This window comes from Ursus maritimus, unplaced genomic scaffold (genome assembly GCF_017311325.1).
Source record: "Ursus maritimus isolate PB19 unplaced genomic scaffold, ASM1731132v1 scaffold_2, whole genome shotgun sequence".
Lineage (NCBI taxonomy): Eukaryota > Metazoa > Chordata > Mammalia > Carnivora > Ursidae > Ursus > Ursus maritimus.
This window is the reverse complement of record NW_024424452.1, coordinates 100,612,214-100,630,953: the sequence shown is the minus strand read 5'-3', so window position 1 is coordinate 100,630,953 and position 18,740 is coordinate 100,612,214. Positions and strand designations below refer to the sequence as shown.

Sequence of the window (18,740 nt, the reverse complement as noted above, 5' to 3'; positions counted from 1 at the left end):
CCGGGTGCTGAATCTGGGCCCTGCCCCGCGGGTCTCCCCACCCAGACAGAGGAGCTGCTGGAAGCACTGCGCGGTGTGAGACTGTGCGCCGGGGGTGTGCTCGCTGACCGGTGCTGCTCTGTCCCCACTCGCCAGGTCCACGGATGTGGGATTCACGCCCCCCTCATCCCCTCCTACTCGGCCCCGCAACGACCGGAACGTCTTCTCTCGTCTCACCAGTAATCAGAGCCAAGGCTCAGCACTGGACAAGTAAGAGCCAGGGTGGGCCGGGGAGGGCGCGGATGAGCGGGGCTGATCCTTGCCGCAGGCGGGGCCCGGGCAGCTGGGCGGCCCCTAACCACGCTGTCCCAGCCCCTCCGAGACATGAGGCTCCGCAGCTCCTCTTTGGGCATCTCTGCCCTTTCTGTTCCAACCTCGGACCCTTCCTTTACCCCCAGCCTGCTGGGGCCTCAGGAGAGGGCAAGAAGCAAGCCACGGGGATGGCGAGCAGGCAGGTGGGGATGTGCGTGCAGGTCAGGCCCCCACAGGGACCCCCCACAGCTGCGCCTTGAATCTTCTCTGCTGCTGCTTTGACTCTTGGGTTCTCCTCTGAGGCCCCCTCCTTGAACTGCAGCCACTCCCTCCCTGCCGCGCAGGCTCAGACGAGGCCCCAGTGGCCCTTCCGTCCCCGCAGAAGGGGACCCCTATTGCCTTCACGCGGCAGGTTCATCCCCGCTGTAAGTACAGCTCCCGTGGGCCGCTGTGACTCCGGAGAGCACGGCAGGGCTTCGGGGCAGTCCCGTGCGTCCAGATGGCACTTCGCTGTGCATCCGCTTTCCTGTGTGTGATTCGTGTGGGCGGCATATCAGCCATGAGAACTCTCTTCCCTATTTTACAGAAGAGGAAATGAGGCTTAAAGAGGCCCAAGGACATTCACCTAGAAAGCGGAGGACTGGGGCCCAGAACCCGGGGCTTCTGACATGCTCCTAACAGTGGGACTCGGCCTTGGGAGAAGGGAGATCCTAGCCTCCGTGTGCGCCTCTCCGTGCTCCCTACACTCTGGACCCCGCTCTGGCCCTCTCCCTACTCTCTGCAGTCTCTGAGAGGGCTCTTCTCTTGGCTCCCTAAAAGCTTCTCTACCCTGGCAGAGGGGGGTGCAGTGCTATTGTTCCGGGGAGCCCAGGCTAGAAAGTGCTAGTTCTTGCACCTGGCCCCTGACATCCGGGTCAAATACTGCTGGGTCAAAATACTGCTCCTTCCCCAGACCCACCTTGGCTCAGTTCCCATTTCGGCAGGCGTGGACCAAACCTGGACCACGCCAACCAGGGTGCCGCCTGCCCACCATACCTTTGCAATCAATAGGTCTCTTTTCCAGAAGCATTGAGGTGGGACCCTGGCACTTCCAGCCTGGTGGTCTTACAGACCTTGATCCTATCCATGGGCCAGGTCTTGGGGTCTATGTGTGGTACAGGCTCACCTTCTAGGTATAGCCCAGTGGGCTTGCTGGGGACAGTTGGCTTTGTCAGTAAGTAAGTCCCTGAGGAATTGCTGGAAGAAGCCAGCTCCCAGGGAGGGGCGGGAGCAGGCATGGCTTCCTTTGGCCTCAGGCACGTAGGAGCATTGCTGGGGCAGGGCAGGGTGCCCCCAGCTCATACGATGGGGCAGCCAGGGGCTTGGAACCAGCAAATGGCCTACCAACTGAGACATCTCTCCGGAGTGTGGGGCTGGCACTCCCACATCTCCCATTGTCCTCCCCTCACGCCTACCCTGGTAACCGAGGGACCCCTGGCGGCCTGCCCCTCCCTGCCTCCTCTCCTGCTGTCCCTTAGCGCCCTGACCCTCTGCCTCTCCCCGCTGCCCTTGAAGAGAATAACCTGCCCTCTGACCTCCCGCGCTGCTGCTGCCTCCGCCATCCCTTTGTGTGTGTTCCTCTCTCCCCTAATCCAGCTAATTTTCTGCCCTCCCCAGGTCTGATGACAGCGACTCCTCTTTGTCGGAGGTCCTGAGGTACACACAGAATGTCTCCCGTGTTGGCTCCCCAGCTCTCACTCTCTACTCTCCCCTCTCTGCCTCTTGCTGCACCGCCCCTCCTGCCTGCACACCCAGTCCTCAGCATGCAGCCCTCCTCCCTGGCCTGCCCCCCACCCCCACCCCCGTGGTTCCTCCCTCTCAGGGCTGCTGCGTGGCCTCACCCTGGCCAGGCCCGGCTGGAGCTGGGGGCTTGGGGAGGGGGGCACAGTGGCTTGCCACAGGCGCTGTTCTCTTCTTGTCACCTGGGCAGGGAGGGGAAGAGCATGAGAGTCTGGGGGGGGGGTGCTGGGGCTGGGACTGAGCTCTGCTGAGGGGTTGGGGGGAGGGGCAGGGGTGCGGATAGCCCGGTGGCCTGTGGGGCCCAGCTGGCCCAGGGTGTTGGTGGCTGGCCCCAGCCTCCTTGTGACTTGCTCAGCTTTTGCCAGGGAGGGATGAGGTGTGCTTTCCAGCTCCTCTGAGAGGAGCACTGAGGGGGCAGGTCCTGCTGCCGCATCTCCCGGCCCGTGGTCCAGGAGTGCCAGGAGACCTCCTACCTTCCCAGCTTTTGGGATGACCAGAGGACAGTTTCCCCAGCCACCCCAGCACAGCACCCCACAGGGTGACGCATGTCCTGGGACCTGGTGGGCCTGAGCTCCTGACGGGCAAATGGTCAGCACTGGGCTCAGAGCTCCCCCCAGCTCGCCCAGAGTGCCCACTGCTCGCTGCGCCTCCTGGCCTGGCTCCTGACGTTCTTGCAAACCTGCCTGCGGGGAGCAAGGCTTTGCCACTACCAGAAGCTCGCCAGCCTCCCAGCCTTTTTCAGTGGGAGGGTTATCCTGGTGATACGCTTTCCAGAGCAGTCTGGGCTCTTTCTGCAGCCACATAGCTGGGCCCAAACCCGTGTCGGAAGCCGGGAGCTGGGGCAGCTTGGGGGCAGGTCACTTGTGGTGACATCTAGCTGGCAGCTGGCCCTGTCTGACTGCTGTCCTTGCAGGGGGGCCTGGCTGCGTCTGTGGGGGGCCGTGAGAGGCACTGTGGGTAGGACACTGGTCATTTCAGCAGACCGTAGGCCACAGCATCCTTGTCAGGAACAGCATTCTCTTTGGGAAAGAACTAGAACATATTTTCAGGCCTGCACATAATTCAGCCAGGGCCTCATTCCAAGAGACCCTCACTGAGAAAAGATCATTCCCCAGAACCTCCAGGAGGCCGGCGTAACAAAATCGTCCTGCTCGCTGAGGACAAGCCTCATTCTCCCTCCCAGAGGGTTCATGGGAAGTGAGGAGGTGCTTCCCCAGGGACCCTGGACATCCCGAACTCAGAGCTGTGCTGGGTACCCCTAAAGGGATTTGGGCCTTTGTAAGGGACAGTCACAGGTCTGACCGTGCAGGCCCAAAAGGGGCTCATGGGTGGGTGGGAGTGTGTGTGTGTCTCTGCTTGGGAGGGGCCAGCCCCAGAAGAAGTCACCGACAGATGGATGTAATGGCACTGAGGTGCTGGGAGGCTGACAGCCTGAGCATCGTCCCTGGTGCCCCCCTCGCCTCACCCCGGGTTAACCGCAGCAGCGTGGAGGAACCCTGGGAGCTGCAGGAGCCTGGCCAGCCCTCAGGCCTCTGCCCTGCCTGGCTGGGGCCTGGGTGCTTTTAGGTCTCAGGATCCGGGTCAGGCAGCCATCAGATGGGAACTCCCCCCTCCCCAGGGCAGGGCCCCTGTCTCCTCCTTCCTGCGGTGCCCAGCCCGTGGCTTGCTCCCTCACGCATGCTCAGAGTGGTGACTGACAGGTCCTTGTACAGACAGGCCCTCCCCACCTGCACAGTCTATTCCCAGCTCTCAGACATTGATGGCATTTGACTGGAGTCTCCGGAGTCTCCTTCGTTAGGCCTTAGTCCCCTGTCGGTTCTGTCCCCCTCTTACCTGTGTACCTCACTCAACCTGGCCTCAGGCTCCCTGGCTGACAGGTGCTCCCTTTCTCCCTCTCTCCTGGGAAGGGGCGTCATCACCCCCGTTGGAGGAGCCAAGGGTGCGAGGACGGCCCCGCTGCAGTGCGTCTCCATGGCCGAGGGCCACACCAAGCCCATCCTTTGCCTGGACGCCACAGACGAGCTGCTGTTTACAGGATCTAAAGGTGGGTAGAACCCAGACTGGCCAGGTAAGGGTAGGGTCTCACCCATCCCTGCTTCATGCCAGAGTGGGCTGTGAAGACAAAAACACAGAGCCCCCACGAGTTGAGGATGTGGGGTCGCCTTGCCCACTCCCTTGTCTCATGTTTCTTGCCTTGGCCCAAGACTCCCCATCTTGGGTGCCCCCGACCAAGTCTTCCCTCATAGCTGACCCTGGTGGCTCCATCCAGCACTTCCTTCCAAACCTCTCTCAGAAACTCCAGGAAGCTTCTCAGGTGCCCCACCTTGTCTGCTCATCCCAGTCCCCCAACACGACTACTCCCCCCCTGACATCTACCCCAGCCCTTCCATCTGAGAAATCCCTATGATCTTGGCAGCAGGACCCCACAAAGTCATGATTATTTAATCTCAGCAACAAAATCAGAAAAATTTTCCCAGCGGAAAGGACAGCTCTGCAGTAGACATGCAGAGAGTAGACATGTTAGAAAGACAATTAATACCTTTATTTGCCTGGAGGGAGGAGGCCGAGTTGTCAGTCTGGGTGTGATTGATTGATTCCAAGTTTTCCCCATAAGATGGGCCTGCCATTTGTTCACTACTTTTGTCAGCTCTTAGCAATGGTAGGAACAGACACCAAAAGCTGAAGAATTTCATTTTAGCTCAGGGCACCTTGGCAACACACATGGGACTGTGGTGTCTGCAGAGTTTGCTTGAGAAAGCCTGGTCCCAAGTTCTGACCGACTCCTCTCTTGAGATCTCTGTGCACACCCACGCCACGTGAGCACGGTCGAGCGCATCTTTCTCTCCCTCAGACCCAGGGCCCCTCCCCCTGGATGTCTCTGGACCATCTCCCCCAACCGCCACAGCCTCTGTGTAGGGGGAGTGTGCGTTACCTGGTCCCCGCTAACCATCATCCGCCCTCCCCGTGGTTCTCGCCCTGTCCCTCGCAGACCGCAGCTGCAAGATGTGGAACCTGGTCACGGGCCAGGAGATCGCAGCGCTGAAGGGCCACCCCAACAACGTGGTGTCCATCAAATACTGTAGCCACTCCGGGCTTGTGTTCTCCGTGTCTACCTCCTACATCAAGGTGTGGGACATCCGCGACTCGGCCAAGTGCATTCGGACCCTCACGTACGTACTCCCCGAGCTGGCTCATGGTGGTGGGCTGGCTACCAATGCCCAACCCAGGTCACGCACTCAGTACACCCCGGTCCGGCTACACAGGCACAGAGGCCCTTATGGGACTCAACCTGATTCTGACGGACAAGGTGGGATCTCTGGGCTGAGGGACAGCGTCCGGGGCAGCAGCTTGGGCGAGCCTTTGGCCTGCTTGGCCCCCCTGCGTCATCTCAGCCTCCCAGGCCTTGGGCTGTGCTGGGTATCCTCCATGAGTCCGAAAGGGGAGCTGGGAACCAGCGTGGGGCCAGCAGGTGACGGCAGACTCTGCGTAAATGGGCCACCCGAGCCGGTTCTCATCCCTGATGGTCTCAGGCAGACGGACATGTGGGAGACAGAAGCGGGACAAGGGCCGCTGCAGAATGAAACCGTTTCCTAGCAGAAGCTATGCTTCGTCCTGATGTGTCCATTATAAGCCATCGTCTGTTCCTTAACATGATCCTTAAGCAAGAGTAAACACAGGGGATTTCGAGGGCAGTGAAACCCCTAAGAGCCTGTAACTATGCGTTTGTCCACACCGACGGAATGTATGGCACGGGTGAGCCCACGGTGATGACGCTGCGACCGGGTGGGCTCGCCATCTGTGCCAAACGCCCCCTGTGGTGGGGATGGTGACGGTGGGGGAGCCTGTGCGTGCGTGGGGCGGGGCCATAGGGGAAACCGTCCCCAGTTTTGCTGTGACCCTGCAACCGCTCTAAAAACTAGTCTTCAATTTTTAAAAAACAAAAGAAGGAGAGTAAACCAAATGGGTATTACCACCTCTGTCTACAGAGGAGGAAAATGGGACTCAGAGAGACTAACTGGTTTCCACAAGCCCAGCTCAGGGTCAGGAACTTTTCTGCTGGCCGTGGGCTGGCACTGTCACCCTTGGTCTCTCCCTCAGCAGACCAGAAACTTCCAGGAGGAGCTTTGCTCCCCTCTGATCATCAGTCAGGGAAGGCTTCCTGGAAGAACCGGGGTATCAGGCCTGGTCTGAGTGAGGTTTGATTGCTCTCCTGGCCTGTGTGGATGGACCCCTTTGACCTCTGACCTTGTCTGCCTTGCTTACGGCAGGTCCTCGGGCCAGGTGACCTCCGGGGACGCCTGCGCCGCGGCGTCCACCCGCGCTATCACCAGTGCTCAGGGGGAGCACCAGATCAACCAGATCGCCCTCAGCCCTTCAGGCACCATGCTCTACGCCGCCTCGGGCAACGCCGTCCGCATCTGGGAGCTCAGCAGGTAGGGGATGCGTGGGGCGCCGCGGAGGGCTGCGGGGGGGTCTGCGGGTCTCCGCTGTGGGCGCCGCCCATCGGGGCTGGCAGAACCCCGTGCTGCCCCGTTTCCGCCTGCTGTTGGGCTTGGGTCCCATACCCCAGAGCCTGGACCCTTGTCCTCTGAGGCCCCTGGGACACCGGGCCGCTGATGTCTAGGTTCTTGGTCTTGTGTTGAGGGAGGGAGAGTGCCCCGGCCGGACCCATTCATTCCAGGGCAGACCTCCCCCACCGGCCCTCACAAGCCAGGGTTCCCCCTGATCCATGTCCCCCCACCGGCCGGGCCTCTCCCCACCACAGGTTCCAGCCGGTTGGCAAGCTGACTGGCCACATCGGCCCTGTGATGTGCCTGACAGTCACCCAGACCGCCAGCCAGCACGACCTGGTGGTGACCGGCTCCAAAGACCACTACGTTAAGGTACCTGAGAAGGCCTCCCTCTCGGGCCTGGGGCAGGGGGTGGGGGGTGCGGGGCATTCTCTGCATTCCTCCTGCCCTCCCCACCCCTTCCCTCTGGGGCCTTGGGAGCCCTCATGAGAAATGCTGAGACTTCTAGGGACTTATGCAGAAGAAATCATCCCGGAGAGGCAAGGAGGTGTGTACAGAAAGTAGGTTGCAGTGGAATTTTGTCAATGGTGCAGAAATGAAAATGACCTAAATGTCTAAGGCTGGAATAGCGGTCACGTCAGTTAGTCACGTCAAACCCACTGAACGGGCTCAGCGTCTACTGAACTGCGAACGTGCGAGCAGAGCACAAAGGGTAGCAAACGACACGAATTTTGTTTGCTCCCGGATTATGTCATTGCAAACCACGTGTACACAGTCAGAAACTGGGAAGTAGAGAAACAGAGGGTGGTTGGTGTGATAATATTTTTATTTCAAGTACAAGTAATATTATATTTATTTTAAAATAAAAGAAACTGAAAAGGAGATTCGCTTCCCAAACCCACCTTTCTCCGTAAGAGCTGCATGTCCAGCTGTGGGGTCACCCCCTGCGTTAACTTCTAAAGCCAGTCTGCCCCAGTCCCCTTAGGAAGGGTCAGGACCCAAGCCTTCAGAGTCCTCTGTCCCTGGAAGGAGCAGTGCCCCTCCGGGAGCCCTCTCCTGCTGGGGAATCTCCTCTCCCCCAGGGCCGTGGCTACCACCCCGGGTCAGGCCACCGGGTCTGTCGGCTCCCGGGGACCACAGTGCTGTGTGAGAGTGGGTGGGTGGCCCTGGAGCTCCCTCCTTCTCCCTCGGGCTCTCCCTACCAGTCTTTCCTCCCACAGATGTTCGAGTTGGGTGAGTGTGTGACGGGCACCATTGGCCCCACCCACAACTTTGAACCCCCACACTATGATGGCATCGAGTGTCTCGCCATCCAGGGAGATGTCCTGTTCAGCGGCTCCCGGGATAATGGCATCAAGAAGTGGGACCTGGAGCAGCAGGAGCTCATCCAGGTGCCGTGGGCGGAAGGGGAGGGGTGGGCTAGGGTGAGGCCATTCCCCAGTCCAGGCAGGGCCTTGGGGACCTCAGATCTTGGGCCAGAGCTCCCCCAGCCTGCCTATTCTCCACCCTCTTCCCCTTTGTGTCCACTCCCCTCCCCTGTGGCCTCCCCTGTACTCTCCCCTGTGCAGCTGCTTTCAGGAAAGAGACTGCTCTTAGCCCCTAGGTTTGACTCGAAAGTTCAGCTGCTCACTCTTCCCTTTCCCCAAGCGTTTCCGCCTGGGAGGCCTGAAGGGTTCGCCACCAGTGCACAATCTTAGGTTTGCCTCAGAGTGGCGGGGCCAAAGGATGGGTCTCTGGGCCCTTGCAGTCCCCAGCATGGGCCCGCCCCACCCGCCTCCTGGACAGTGCTGCCAGTCTGCCTGCCCGGGGAGCCCGGTAGCTGTCCTTCACGTGCACAGTGTCCCCTGCCAGCTTCTCCCCCCTCTGCTGGCTTTCCCCCCTCAGCACTGCCCCCAGGCCTCACTGGCTCTGCCCCTCCCGCAGCAAATCCCCAATGCACACAAGGACTGGGTGTGTGCCCTGGCCTTTGTCCCGGGCCGCCCCATGCTGCTGAGCGCCTGCCGTGCGGGCGTCATCAAGGTCTGGAACGTGGATAACTTCACGCCCATTGGCGAGATCAGGGGCCATGACAGCCCCATCAATGCCATCTGCACCAACGCCAAGCACATCTTCACTGCTTCCAGGTGGGTGCCAGGTGGAGAGGTCTGCGTGTGTTCCCTGCCCCTCTCCCTGGTGTGGGCAGGGCAGGCTAGGGGGCCTCGGGGCCCCTGCGGTTGTCCCAACAGGCTCGGTTCACGGAGCGGACCCCACGGCGCCCGCTAGCCTGTGCTAGCCCTCCAGGAGTGCCCTCCAGGGGCAGGGGAGCAGGAAGGTGCTGGGCCCCAGGTCAGGACTCACCCACTTGTCTGCAAGCCTTTCCTGCCCCTCCCACAGCGGCCCCCACCCTGGCTGTCTTTACCCCCATCCAGGGGATGCCCAGGCCTCTGTCCCATAGGGGAGCTCCTCAGAGGGGTCTCTTCTTTTTCCTTCACGTCCGACCGTGTCCCTTCTCTCCCCTCTTTCCCTCCCCATCTCCTCCTGCCTCTCCTCTCTTCCTCTCTGCCTCTCTCCCCCAACAGCGACTGCCGGGTAAAGGTGTGGAATTACGTCCCCGGACTCACCCCCTGCCTTCCTCGTCGAGTCCTGGCCATAAAGGGCCGAGCCACCACCCTGCCCTGACCCTCCCCTCCCACCTCCTCTGTCATTCTCCCCTCTTTCCTCTTCCCTCTCTTTCTCCACTTCGGTCTGAGCTGCTTCTCAACGGTATGAGATTATTTTACTCCTCCTCCCTGCTCTCCCTTCACGCCCTGCCTGGCCCGGAGTGAATGCCCCGCCTGCCGCTCTTCCTCCCACCCTCCTCTTCCGAGCATGACTAGCGGGACAGACCCCCAGCAGAGGGGTGCCAGGTGGTAGAAGGCAAAGGGGGAGCATCCAGGCCTGGACAAAACGAAACAACACCAACGAAAACCCATGACGAGAATTCTGTTGGGGACTTTGAGACCACAGGCCCTCTCCCTCTGCCCAGCCGCCACCCCTCCCCCTTGCAGTCTGCCCTTCTCCTCAGCCGTGCTTGCCCCTGGGCCCCAGCCACATCTGGGGAGTTTGGAGAATCTGGCCCATCCTTTACTTTGGGGGTAGCCAGCCGGGCCCACTTCCAGAGCTGACCAGTCCCTCTCTGTCGTCCACCCCAGTGACCTGACAGTGAAGTTCTGGAGTGTGCGGCGGTTACCCGGCGGCCCACCCTAGGAGCACACAGCATTCCTCACCCTGGCTGTCTTTCAGACGATGGCCCCCAGACCCTCGGCCCCCAGCAGCCTGGACAGCACAGAAGGGAAGCTGTGGCCTGTCGGGGCCAACTGCCCTGGGGACGGAGGGTGTGGGCCTCGGGAGTGGCCCTTCTCCTGCTCTCCTGCCTCTCCCTTGACCTTCCTATGGGATACTATTCCCCCGCCTCTTGGGGGAGAGAGAGAGGTTGGGGAGGAATTTAAGCTGTGAAGCCAAAGGGCATTTTCCCCTCTCATTTCTCTCCCTGCAGCCCCTCGGGCTCCCCTTGCCCTTCCTCTGGCCACATTTTCTCCTGCTGAGCTGGCCATGCCCTTCCTTAAGCCTCTGGCCCAGTCGTGGGGACCTATAGGGGAGGTGAAGCAGCCCCAGCCCCTGCCGTGCCCCTCCGATGGAAAGGCCTCCCCTTCTATCCCCTCATCCAGCCTCCGGAGCCACCTGCCTCTGAGCCCAAAATGATAGTCCTCAGGTAACCATGGAAACCAGGTGTTGGCAGCTGGGCCCTGCAGCTGACCCTTAGCCCCTTGGCCACCAACAGCCATTCCCAGTTGACCCCAGCCACCCCTTGGGGTCCTGTTCTGATGGGGCCAAGGTAGAGCTGCTAGAAAAATTCCTTTGGGGAGATGGTCAGAAATACTTCAGCTATTTAATTTATTTTATTTTTATTTTTATTTTTTGCTGTTGCCTCCTGGAAACTGACTTGAAGTTTCTCCCCAGATGTACTTTCCCTCAGCACTCGGGGGCCAGGAATCCCAAAGGGAATCCGCCCGACCAGCTCTCCAGGGCCACCTCTTCCGTTCGCTTTGCAGCTCGGGCCTGTCCCCAGCATTGCCCCCAGGGACCATTCTAGCGCGCCCCTGACCTCTAGGCCGCCTGATGCTTCAGTGCCTTCCTCCACCCCGGGGCCTGGCACCCGTGCTGGGCAGCCTTACACCAGCCATGCCCGCGGCACCACACGTGTCTTTGCACTCGCGGGATCCCATGCCCGCTGCCCCCAGAAGGCAGGGGAGCTCCACCCCACAGCCCGGGGCTAGGGGCCCCCATTCCCAGAGTCCTGTGTGGGCCACGTAGGAAGCAGCTCAGAGGATCGTGTCTGCCAGGAGGTGGCTTGGATGGTGAGGATGGCCCAGGCCCTCCCCAGCTCACCTGTATTTTCACCCCGACAGGGCAGGGAGTCCTTCCGGCCTCTTTCCCTCTGGTTATTCAGGAGACACATTTTCAAGCCTTAAAGCTGGCATGGGGCGAGAGGCCCTCCCCTTTTAGATGAGTGGTGAAGAAGGAATTCATTGAGTTTCTTTTTGCCTTGGGGCTGTGGACTCATGGCTCTGGGGATGTGGTTAAATCCGTGTTCCAGTGCCCCCTGTTGGGGCATTTCTGAATTTACAGGACCGGGCCTTGGGAGGAGTCCCGGGACATCCCTCCGCCCCAACCTATCCACAGTGTTTTTCCAATGCTTAACTGGGCTTGTGCTTCCTGTCCTTGGTCTGGGAGCCAGGAGCCCCAACTCTGTTCTGAGATATGCAGTGACTTTTAGACCTTCCAGAGGTAGCCCTGAATTTGTCCTCTGTGCCTCTGCCTATTTGGCCAGGGGATCGGAACCCCCTCTGTGTGACCCCCGTGTGGCACACAGGGCAGAGGAGGCTGTCCTAGTGGGCGAAAGGCAAAAACACCTGCTGGGGCCGGAGTCCCCAGCCCTGCTTCCCCCTGTTCCGAGTGGCGCCTGCCAGCCCTGGTGGCAGAGTCCGGGTAAGCCGATGTGTGCAGGAAGCACGCACCCTGGAATACTGGCCTCCTGGAGCCTGCGACAGTCTGTCTGCCATGGCCGAAAATCCCTCCTCCTCCAGGCAGAACAGGGGGGCCACTCCCTCAGCCACATGGAAGCAAGCGCCTCTTCTCCTCCCCATCCTCCCCACCTGATCAGAAATCTTGAACTTTGCAACCTGTAAGAAAGACTCCGTCTGCATGACTGTTTACAAATGGTAGAAACACAAAAGACTGCGCTGCCCCCACGGGCCGGGGCTGCCCCAGCCCGGGAATGGTACTGTAGCTGCAAGGCCCGTTCTTGCGCGAGATGTGACCTTCCGGCCTGCGAGAGGTACTCAGCATCATTGCCCACTTCCTGCTGTTTCTGATGGGTCAGCTACCTCATGGCAGGCCGGCTCTGCTGTCCTGGCGAGTATCATTGACTCTAAACTTGAAGTCCCTCGGGAGCCCTGAGCCCTTCCAAAAGCTGTGCTCCAAGAGCGTTGGCGTCTCCGCCTACTCCTTCAGGGATGTCCAAGGTACATAGTTAGGGGGCAGGCCCCCAGCATCCTAAAGGTTGGAAGCACAAAATGGTTGTGATTTGAGCACAAATGGCAAGGCTTGTGGCAGGTGGCCTGGGCAGACCTGGGTCCAGGGGGCTAATCCCAGCTTGGTTCTGCCTACAGTTAGACTGAGTATGTCCTGGTCTGGGCAGTTGTTTCCTCACTCGGACCAGGGCTCAGCCTGTCCTGATGGCTTGTCCTGATTCTGGGGGGCTCGTCAAACTACTTACTTTCCTTTGTCCGTCGGCAGACTTGAGTCGGGGCCAACGCTGGCCCGGCCACATCAGAAGACGTGTCCCTCTCTCAGCCCCACACCCCAAGTCTTTAAATGCCTGAGCCCAGGCTGGGTCACAGCCCTATTGAGCCTAAGGAGCCCAGAGCCACATTCTCTGTCCCCAAGGCTGAGCCCCTGTTCGAATGCTTTTGAAGCTGACTGCCTGTGGGCCTGCTCGGCACAGTCCTGGGCCAGACTCCGTTCTCAGTATTAATCAGCTCAGTGTTTGCTTTCGCTTGAGTAGCTGATCCTTCCATGACAGAATTCTCCAAGGTAGCACCTGGAGTTGCCTTCGGAGATTGCCAAGGAAGAGCAAAGGCACACCCAAGTCTTTGAGGTGGTCAGGGTGCATCTGTGGGTCTGGGAGGGGACATTTGTGGATCCGGGAATGGTCTCCCTTCCCCCCCACCATCACTACAGCTCCAACCCAGGCCAACCCTCGCTTGTCTGGCCCTGCTGCCCGCCTGGGGTGGTGTCGCCTGGGCAGAGGGCAATTTAAAGCACAAAACCACTGTAGGGAAGATTGTCTCTGGGACCTTCTCCTGCCAGCCAGTGTGGTGGAGCCATGGGCAGGCCGCAGCTGTGAAGTTAGAAATGCCCTGCTCTCTCCCCTCACGTAGACTATCCCAGCTCTCGGGGGCCATCCTCTGATGCAGTCTGGGCTGGGCACAGGCACGGCCCTTGGCTGCTCAGCACCTGCCTGAGCCCAGCGTCTTCAACATCGTGTTTGTGTAGACGGGGCCTGCCCTGCAAGAGCCGTGAGTTTCTTCCCACCCAGAGGCCCCAACGCGTGGCGTCTGTTTGCCATCCCAAGCAGGAAGCTGCTTACTGCTCTCTTAGCTTAGCCCAGCGTCCTGGCCCAGCCTCGGGAGCCGGGGCCTGGCCTTACTCTCCTGGCCCCCAGGGTCCCTCACCACCCTCTTACGTGCAAGGACAGAATCTACAAGGAAAGTTCTGCATCTTCGTTCTAGCCCCCACCCCCTGCCCAGCCCCAGCACTCCGATGAGCCCCCCACCCTTAGCATACCCCCGTCCAGTTTTTTGAACCCTTGTCCCGAGGGCTTTGCAGGGAAGTGGGAACTACTCCAAGAAGAGCCAAGGGTCAGAGAAGACCCCTGAAGTGAATCAGGGCCCCGCCTTGCCCACCAGCTCTTTTCTAGGGATCACCCCCTGCCCAGACTGCGGGGTCTCGCCTGGCTTACGCGCTCCTCGCTACGCGGCTCTAGCACAAGTTGTATATATGTTTTGTACCTCTGCCGATGACTGTACATAGTGTATGAAAGTTATTTAAGCCTCATGCTGTACATTTCTGTTCCTAGACTGGATCTGTGTGTTCTGAGAAGTTGTCATAAATAAAACCCGAATGATCTAATGTATCTGTCGTGGTGTGGCCCCTGAGAGCTGCCAGCATTTGGCTGGTGGCCTTTCTCTGGGGTGGGAGGTTGGTGCTGGGGCAGGTGGGGTGGGCCTCTGGGGCTGGGTGCAGCCTGGTGAGAATTGCCTGGGCTGTGAGTCTGGGGCTTGCTCAATGAGAAAGCAGCATGGAGAGTGTTCGTTCCTTGCGGACGCTCCCTGTTGTCTCCTGGGACAGGTACATTAGCTGGAGGAGGGCACCAGCACTTAATGAGCACCCACTGTATTCCAGGCACTATTTCAGGCATTTTTCCTTGGATCTTCCCTCCCCCTGTGTGATAGGTAGTGTTTTCATTTTCTGAAATGGGAAAAGTCTCAGGGAATGACGTGTCCAGGATCAGCGCTGGTGAGGACAGAGCCAGGACTGGAACCCAGACCTGCCCAACCACAGCACCCATTTCCTTTCACGAACATACCAACTGCCTTCTCCAGAGCCTGGAAGACCCCGTGCGTGATGCATACCAGACATATTTCCTTCCCTTGCCACTTAGGAAGAGAAGACAGAAATATGAAAAGTTCATAGAAGGAAACAGCTCCACAGTGGTCTTGATTTTTGTTTCTAGATCAGTGCTTTTCAGTCTTTAAAAACTCCTATTCCTTTTTTTTCCCTAAGGCCCTGAAAATGCTCTGTCTCCGCCTACTAGTCTCATTATTTTCAACATAAAAATAGGTCTAAGAGGGTGCCAAGCAAACCTACAGTGTGCTCTTGACCTGTTACCACTGTTTCTCAGGAACCCATGGCTCCCATACAATTTTAGATTGTGCTTCATTCAGAATTCACCGTGTCTCCGAGGTCTTGTGGTGCCAGTGGCCCAATGTTAGCTCTGTGGGCAAGTATCCAGTTTGTCAGGTTTCGCTCTCAAGAAAACATTTTTAGGGGCGCCTGGGTGGCTCAGTCATGAAGCGTCTGCCTTCGGCTCAGGGCGTGATCCCGGTGTTCTGGGATCGAGTCCCACATTGGGCTCCTCGGCTGGGAGCCTGCTGCTTCCTCTCCCACTCCCCCTGCTTGTGTTCCCTCTCTTGCTGGCTGTCTCTACCTCTGTCAAATAAATAAATAAATAAATAAATAAATAAATAAATAAATAAATAAATAAAATCTTAAAAAAAAAGAAAGAAAACATGTTTAATAAAAGTTTTATTGAGATATAATTCCCATACCATAAAACCCACCCTCTTTTCTTTCTTAGGCTAATGATTTTATTCTGGTTATTTCCCTATTCCCTCCATGCTGAGCAGACTCTGGGTGCATGAGTGAGTGAAGGAAGTAAGGGAAGAATAGGCATGTTTGCGGGTCGTGAGTGATGAAATGTCATTAAATAACGAAGCTTTCCTGTATGGAGCTGTCACCTTCCCCTTGGATAACCACAGCTCACACCCCCCAACTCCCAGACATTCCAGCCCATCCCTGGACATCGTGACCTCTGGGTGACCATCTGCATCTTCGTCACCAGCCAAGACCATCTTGAAAGCTTTACTTTCTGATCTTTGTAATGTGAAGACAACAGGGTCTCTCTCTGCTGTGTTTTCCAAATATGAAACCAAGGTGCTCTGGCAGCCTACACAGTCCTTTCTGCTCAGCTAGACCTACGGCTGTTGGCTGCTGACAGGTGACCCAGCCGGCGAGTTCTCTGGGGCTGTCAGAGGCAGACCTCACGGTGGGTTGCAGGTGGGAGGCTCCCCGAGGGAGGTTCCACCCAGGAGGCTCCCGGTCCTCACACAGAAGGGTCTTAGCAAGTGAAAGGGGACCCTGAGCTGCAGAGGGGGACACAGGTGGGCGGAGTTGCCCTAATCCCCCCAAGGCCCTCCAGCAGGTGCTGGAGCCTCCCTGCCCGGGGAAGCAGGGGTGGCTTCTGAGGGCGGTTGTTCTTGGCTGGCTGACTGAGCCTTACCCAGGCCGCTCTCCCTGCCCCACCCTCCTGCCTGGTCTGGTCCCACCCTGGCTCCCCACAGGCCCTTCTTTTACATAGGATCCCACCCAACGAGACAGAGCCCACTGTTGACCGTGAGAAGTGACAGTTGGGCGTGGCCAGCTGCAGGCCTGTGGGATTTGTGGGTAAAACCAGAAAATAGAGGCCCAGGTGCCTTTGACCTTGTGAGGAGCAGGGCCCTGCAACCGACTCCCGCCAACTGCTTCTACTTTGCGACTGTGTCCCTCCCCTTGCCCTGCAAAGGGTTTGCCACAGAACATGGCACCCTGAAGATGCCAAAGCCCTGAGGGGTAGAGAGGCAGGAACACTGAGTTAAAGGACCTTGTTCTTTTGTTCTTTTGTGGGATTTGGTTTCCCCCCAAATTATAACAGTAATATCTGCTCATTATAGGAAATTCGGAAACAAACCCGTGTGGAGAGAAATACTGTTTAGGTTGTAATAGCACCTCTTGGAATTTGATGGGGGTCAGTCATTGTCAACCTGGGTGGCATCATCAAAGATGGTTTTTTCCAACCCTCTCAGTTTATAGATGAGAGGAACTGAGGCCCAGAGGAGCCAAGAGAGTTGGACATGATCCTTCCAAGACAGAGATTCCTTCCCCCCTGTGGTCTCTTCCCATCATGCCTCTTACACTTGGCTTGACCAATGTGGGGGGGTGATCTGTGGGGGGCACCAGAATGCCTGAAGTGGGTCCTATGCCGACATACTTGGCCTGATTGTGCCTCGGAGGCCAGGGAAGGGAACACGCGTGCACCGCTGTCTCGTGCTATCCCCCACTCACTCCGTCTACGAAAGGAGCAGCTGATAAGGCCACCAGCCGCTGATGAGCGGCCCGAGACCAGGCCAAGGAGAGCGCGTGAGAAGAGCCCTCTGGCCAACGCCTGCCTCTGAGGTGTGTTTGTGACCAAGCGACGCCAGCTGCCGCACCCAGGTGGGGCTGGTGCTGACAGGAGCGCGGCCAACACAGGAAACGAGGCGTGCGGGGGTGCAGAGGGCGACTGAGGGGAGACCTCCACGTGTTCCTGGGGGCTTGCATGCAGGCGACAGAGGCTGGGCACCACAGGACAGGAGCCCGACCAAGCCCGAGCGTCTGCGTCACCGTGGCCCGAGCTCCGTCCAGGTCAGAGCAGGTTTGACCATGGCGGGGGGAGGGGGGGGCTACGTTTTAGGACATTGGTTACTGTCCCTGTCCCCAGAGTTTTGGGGCCTGGCTGACTAAGAGGCCGGTGGGGGTGGGGGGGGTGACAGTAGCATATGACCCCGCGTCGACCTGAGGAAAAACTTGAGGGACTGTCGGACGGCCCTGGGCTAGACGGACTCCAGCAGGGGCCCCGGGAGATAGTCCTCTGCCAGCGCGACCGTGGGCGCGGGAGGAGGAGACGTCCGGCTCTCTGGACACACGGTGGCCGGGCTTCTGCGGTCCAGGCCTGAGTGTTGGCACCTGGGCTGCGGTTTGGGCTGCGCCAAGGGACAGCCACACCGGTGTTTTTACAGAGCCACCCTGTGCCTGACAGGCAGTATCCAAACTCTCTGATCTCCCGGAATGTTTCATGAGCTGACAAACGCCCTTCAGTAAATCGCCGCCCCGCGTGCACCTGCTGGGGGGGGACTCTCGCTCACCACCCGGAAGCCTGCCCAGAACAGCTGGAGTCGAGAACACCTCACGTGTCCCCGCGTCCCCCTTCGTGCCAGTCTGTAGTTCAAGCTGATGCTCAGAGTCTCACGCTCGGGCCTCAGATCACCTGGCTACGTGGGGGAAGGGCACGGGGGGGTGGGGTGGCTGCGGGGCCGGGAGAGGCCAGAGGCTCGCCCGGAGGAGGCAGCCCACGGTGAACGGCTCTGCCCCGCAGAACAAAGTGGAAAGGCCAGGAAACTCCAAATCCACAACCAGTTCACGCTTCTCCCTTTTATTACGAACGGTCTGCAGGGCACACATCCACTTCTAGGGCCAGGCGCAGGAGCCCGTCGCTGTTGTCACAGTCACATCCGCCCTGGCCAGGCCCCAAGGACACAGGCTCAGGAGATCTTTCGAGGCCTCCTGCCGCAGAAGCAGGACGTAGGGGTGCCGACCGGCAGCTTGTCCTTGGCTTCCAGGATGTAGAAGGTCTGAGTGGCGAGGCAGCTGACCGTGGGGTCGGGGTCTTCCTGCAGGGACCTGAGGGCTGCAACACGGGGACCGCTAAGCTGCTCGGAACAGAGCGAGGCTGCTGGGCTGGGCGCCGGCTCTGGGCCCCACCGGCGGGCCCAGCGGGACGGCTGGCAGACGGGCGGCGCAGCGGGATGGGGACTGGCGGCTTTTAAAAAACGAGCCAGAACTCCTGCTGGGAGGCCGCCCTGCTCAGTCACGAGCAGGAGGACATACTGGCCCCGGGCTCAGCGAGACGTGAGCCCGGCCGCTTCTTCACCTGCCTCCACAACCAACCTTCCCGGCCCCCTCCGCCACCCCCCTCCTGCCCGCCTCTGCCCTCCTCTTCTGCAGGGAATAGCTGTGAGTGACGTCCTCGGACTTCCCAGAGAGCTACAGCCAGGGGTTCGGGCAGCAGCAGGGGACGCGGCAGAGGCGGGAATAGGGTGCTTGAGACAAGACGGAGGAAAAGGGAAGAGCATGGCCTTGGGGGGCGCGGCGGGGGTTGGGGATGGCGGAGAACACACGGTCTATCGCAGGAGCAGTACTAGCGGCTTCACGAGAAGGGGCTGGGAACCCCTGTGTCCCCCAGGTGAGACTCTCTCTCAAGAGTTCCAGGAACTGTCCTGGCTGCTGACCGGCCTGGAGCTCACCAGGGGTGAGGGTCAGTGAGGGAACAGGAGGAGCGGGAGGGCTCTGGCCAACGCCCCACTTCGTTCTTTCCCGGGATCATTTTCGTGAGCCGCGTGCCCATTTCCCCTCATTTCTGCGACTTCCCCGCTGACACCAGTACCCTTAGAAGCTGCAAGGAGGCGCGACCGGGTTGCCACTCACCTGTATATACTTCCTCGA

The 18,740-nt window shown here is 59.3% G+C and overlaps 2 protein-coding genes across 2 annotated transcripts in view; one reads left to right on the top strand and one right to left on the bottom strand.

Annotated features, from left to right (window-relative positions):
• KIF21B (kinesin family member 21B) overlaps positions 1-13,793 on the top strand; it is a 49,737-nt gene extending 35,944 nt beyond the window's left edge. Inside the window, exons 27-34 of the mRNA XM_040636435.1 lie at positions 136-249; positions 3,978-4,114; positions 5,060-5,240; positions 6,339-6,503; positions 6,836-6,953; positions 7,802-7,972; positions 8,505-8,704; positions 9,752-13,793. Of these exons, the coding sequence (XP_040492369.1) occupies positions 136-249; positions 3,978-4,114; positions 5,060-5,240; positions 6,339-6,503; positions 6,836-6,953; positions 7,802-7,972; positions 8,505-8,704; positions 9,752-9,806 (1,141 nt within the window). The 3' untranslated portion in view covers positions 9,807-13,793. The remainder of the gene's footprint in view (positions 1-135; positions 250-3,977; positions 4,115-5,059; positions 5,241-6,338; positions 6,504-6,835; positions 6,954-7,801; positions 7,973-8,504; positions 8,705-9,751) is intronic.
• Positions 13,794-17,673: 3,880 nt separating this feature from the next.
• The window catches only part of LOC103657767 (maestro heat-like repeat-containing protein family member 7), a 24,353-nt gene continuing 23,286 nt past the window's right edge, over positions 17,674-18,740 (bottom strand). The window contains exon 15 of the mRNA XM_040636434.1: positions 17,674-17,925. Within this exon, the coding sequence (XP_040492368.1) occupies positions 17,780-17,925 (146 nt within the window). The 3' untranslated portion in view covers positions 17,674-17,779. The remainder of the gene's footprint in view (positions 17,926-18,740) is intronic.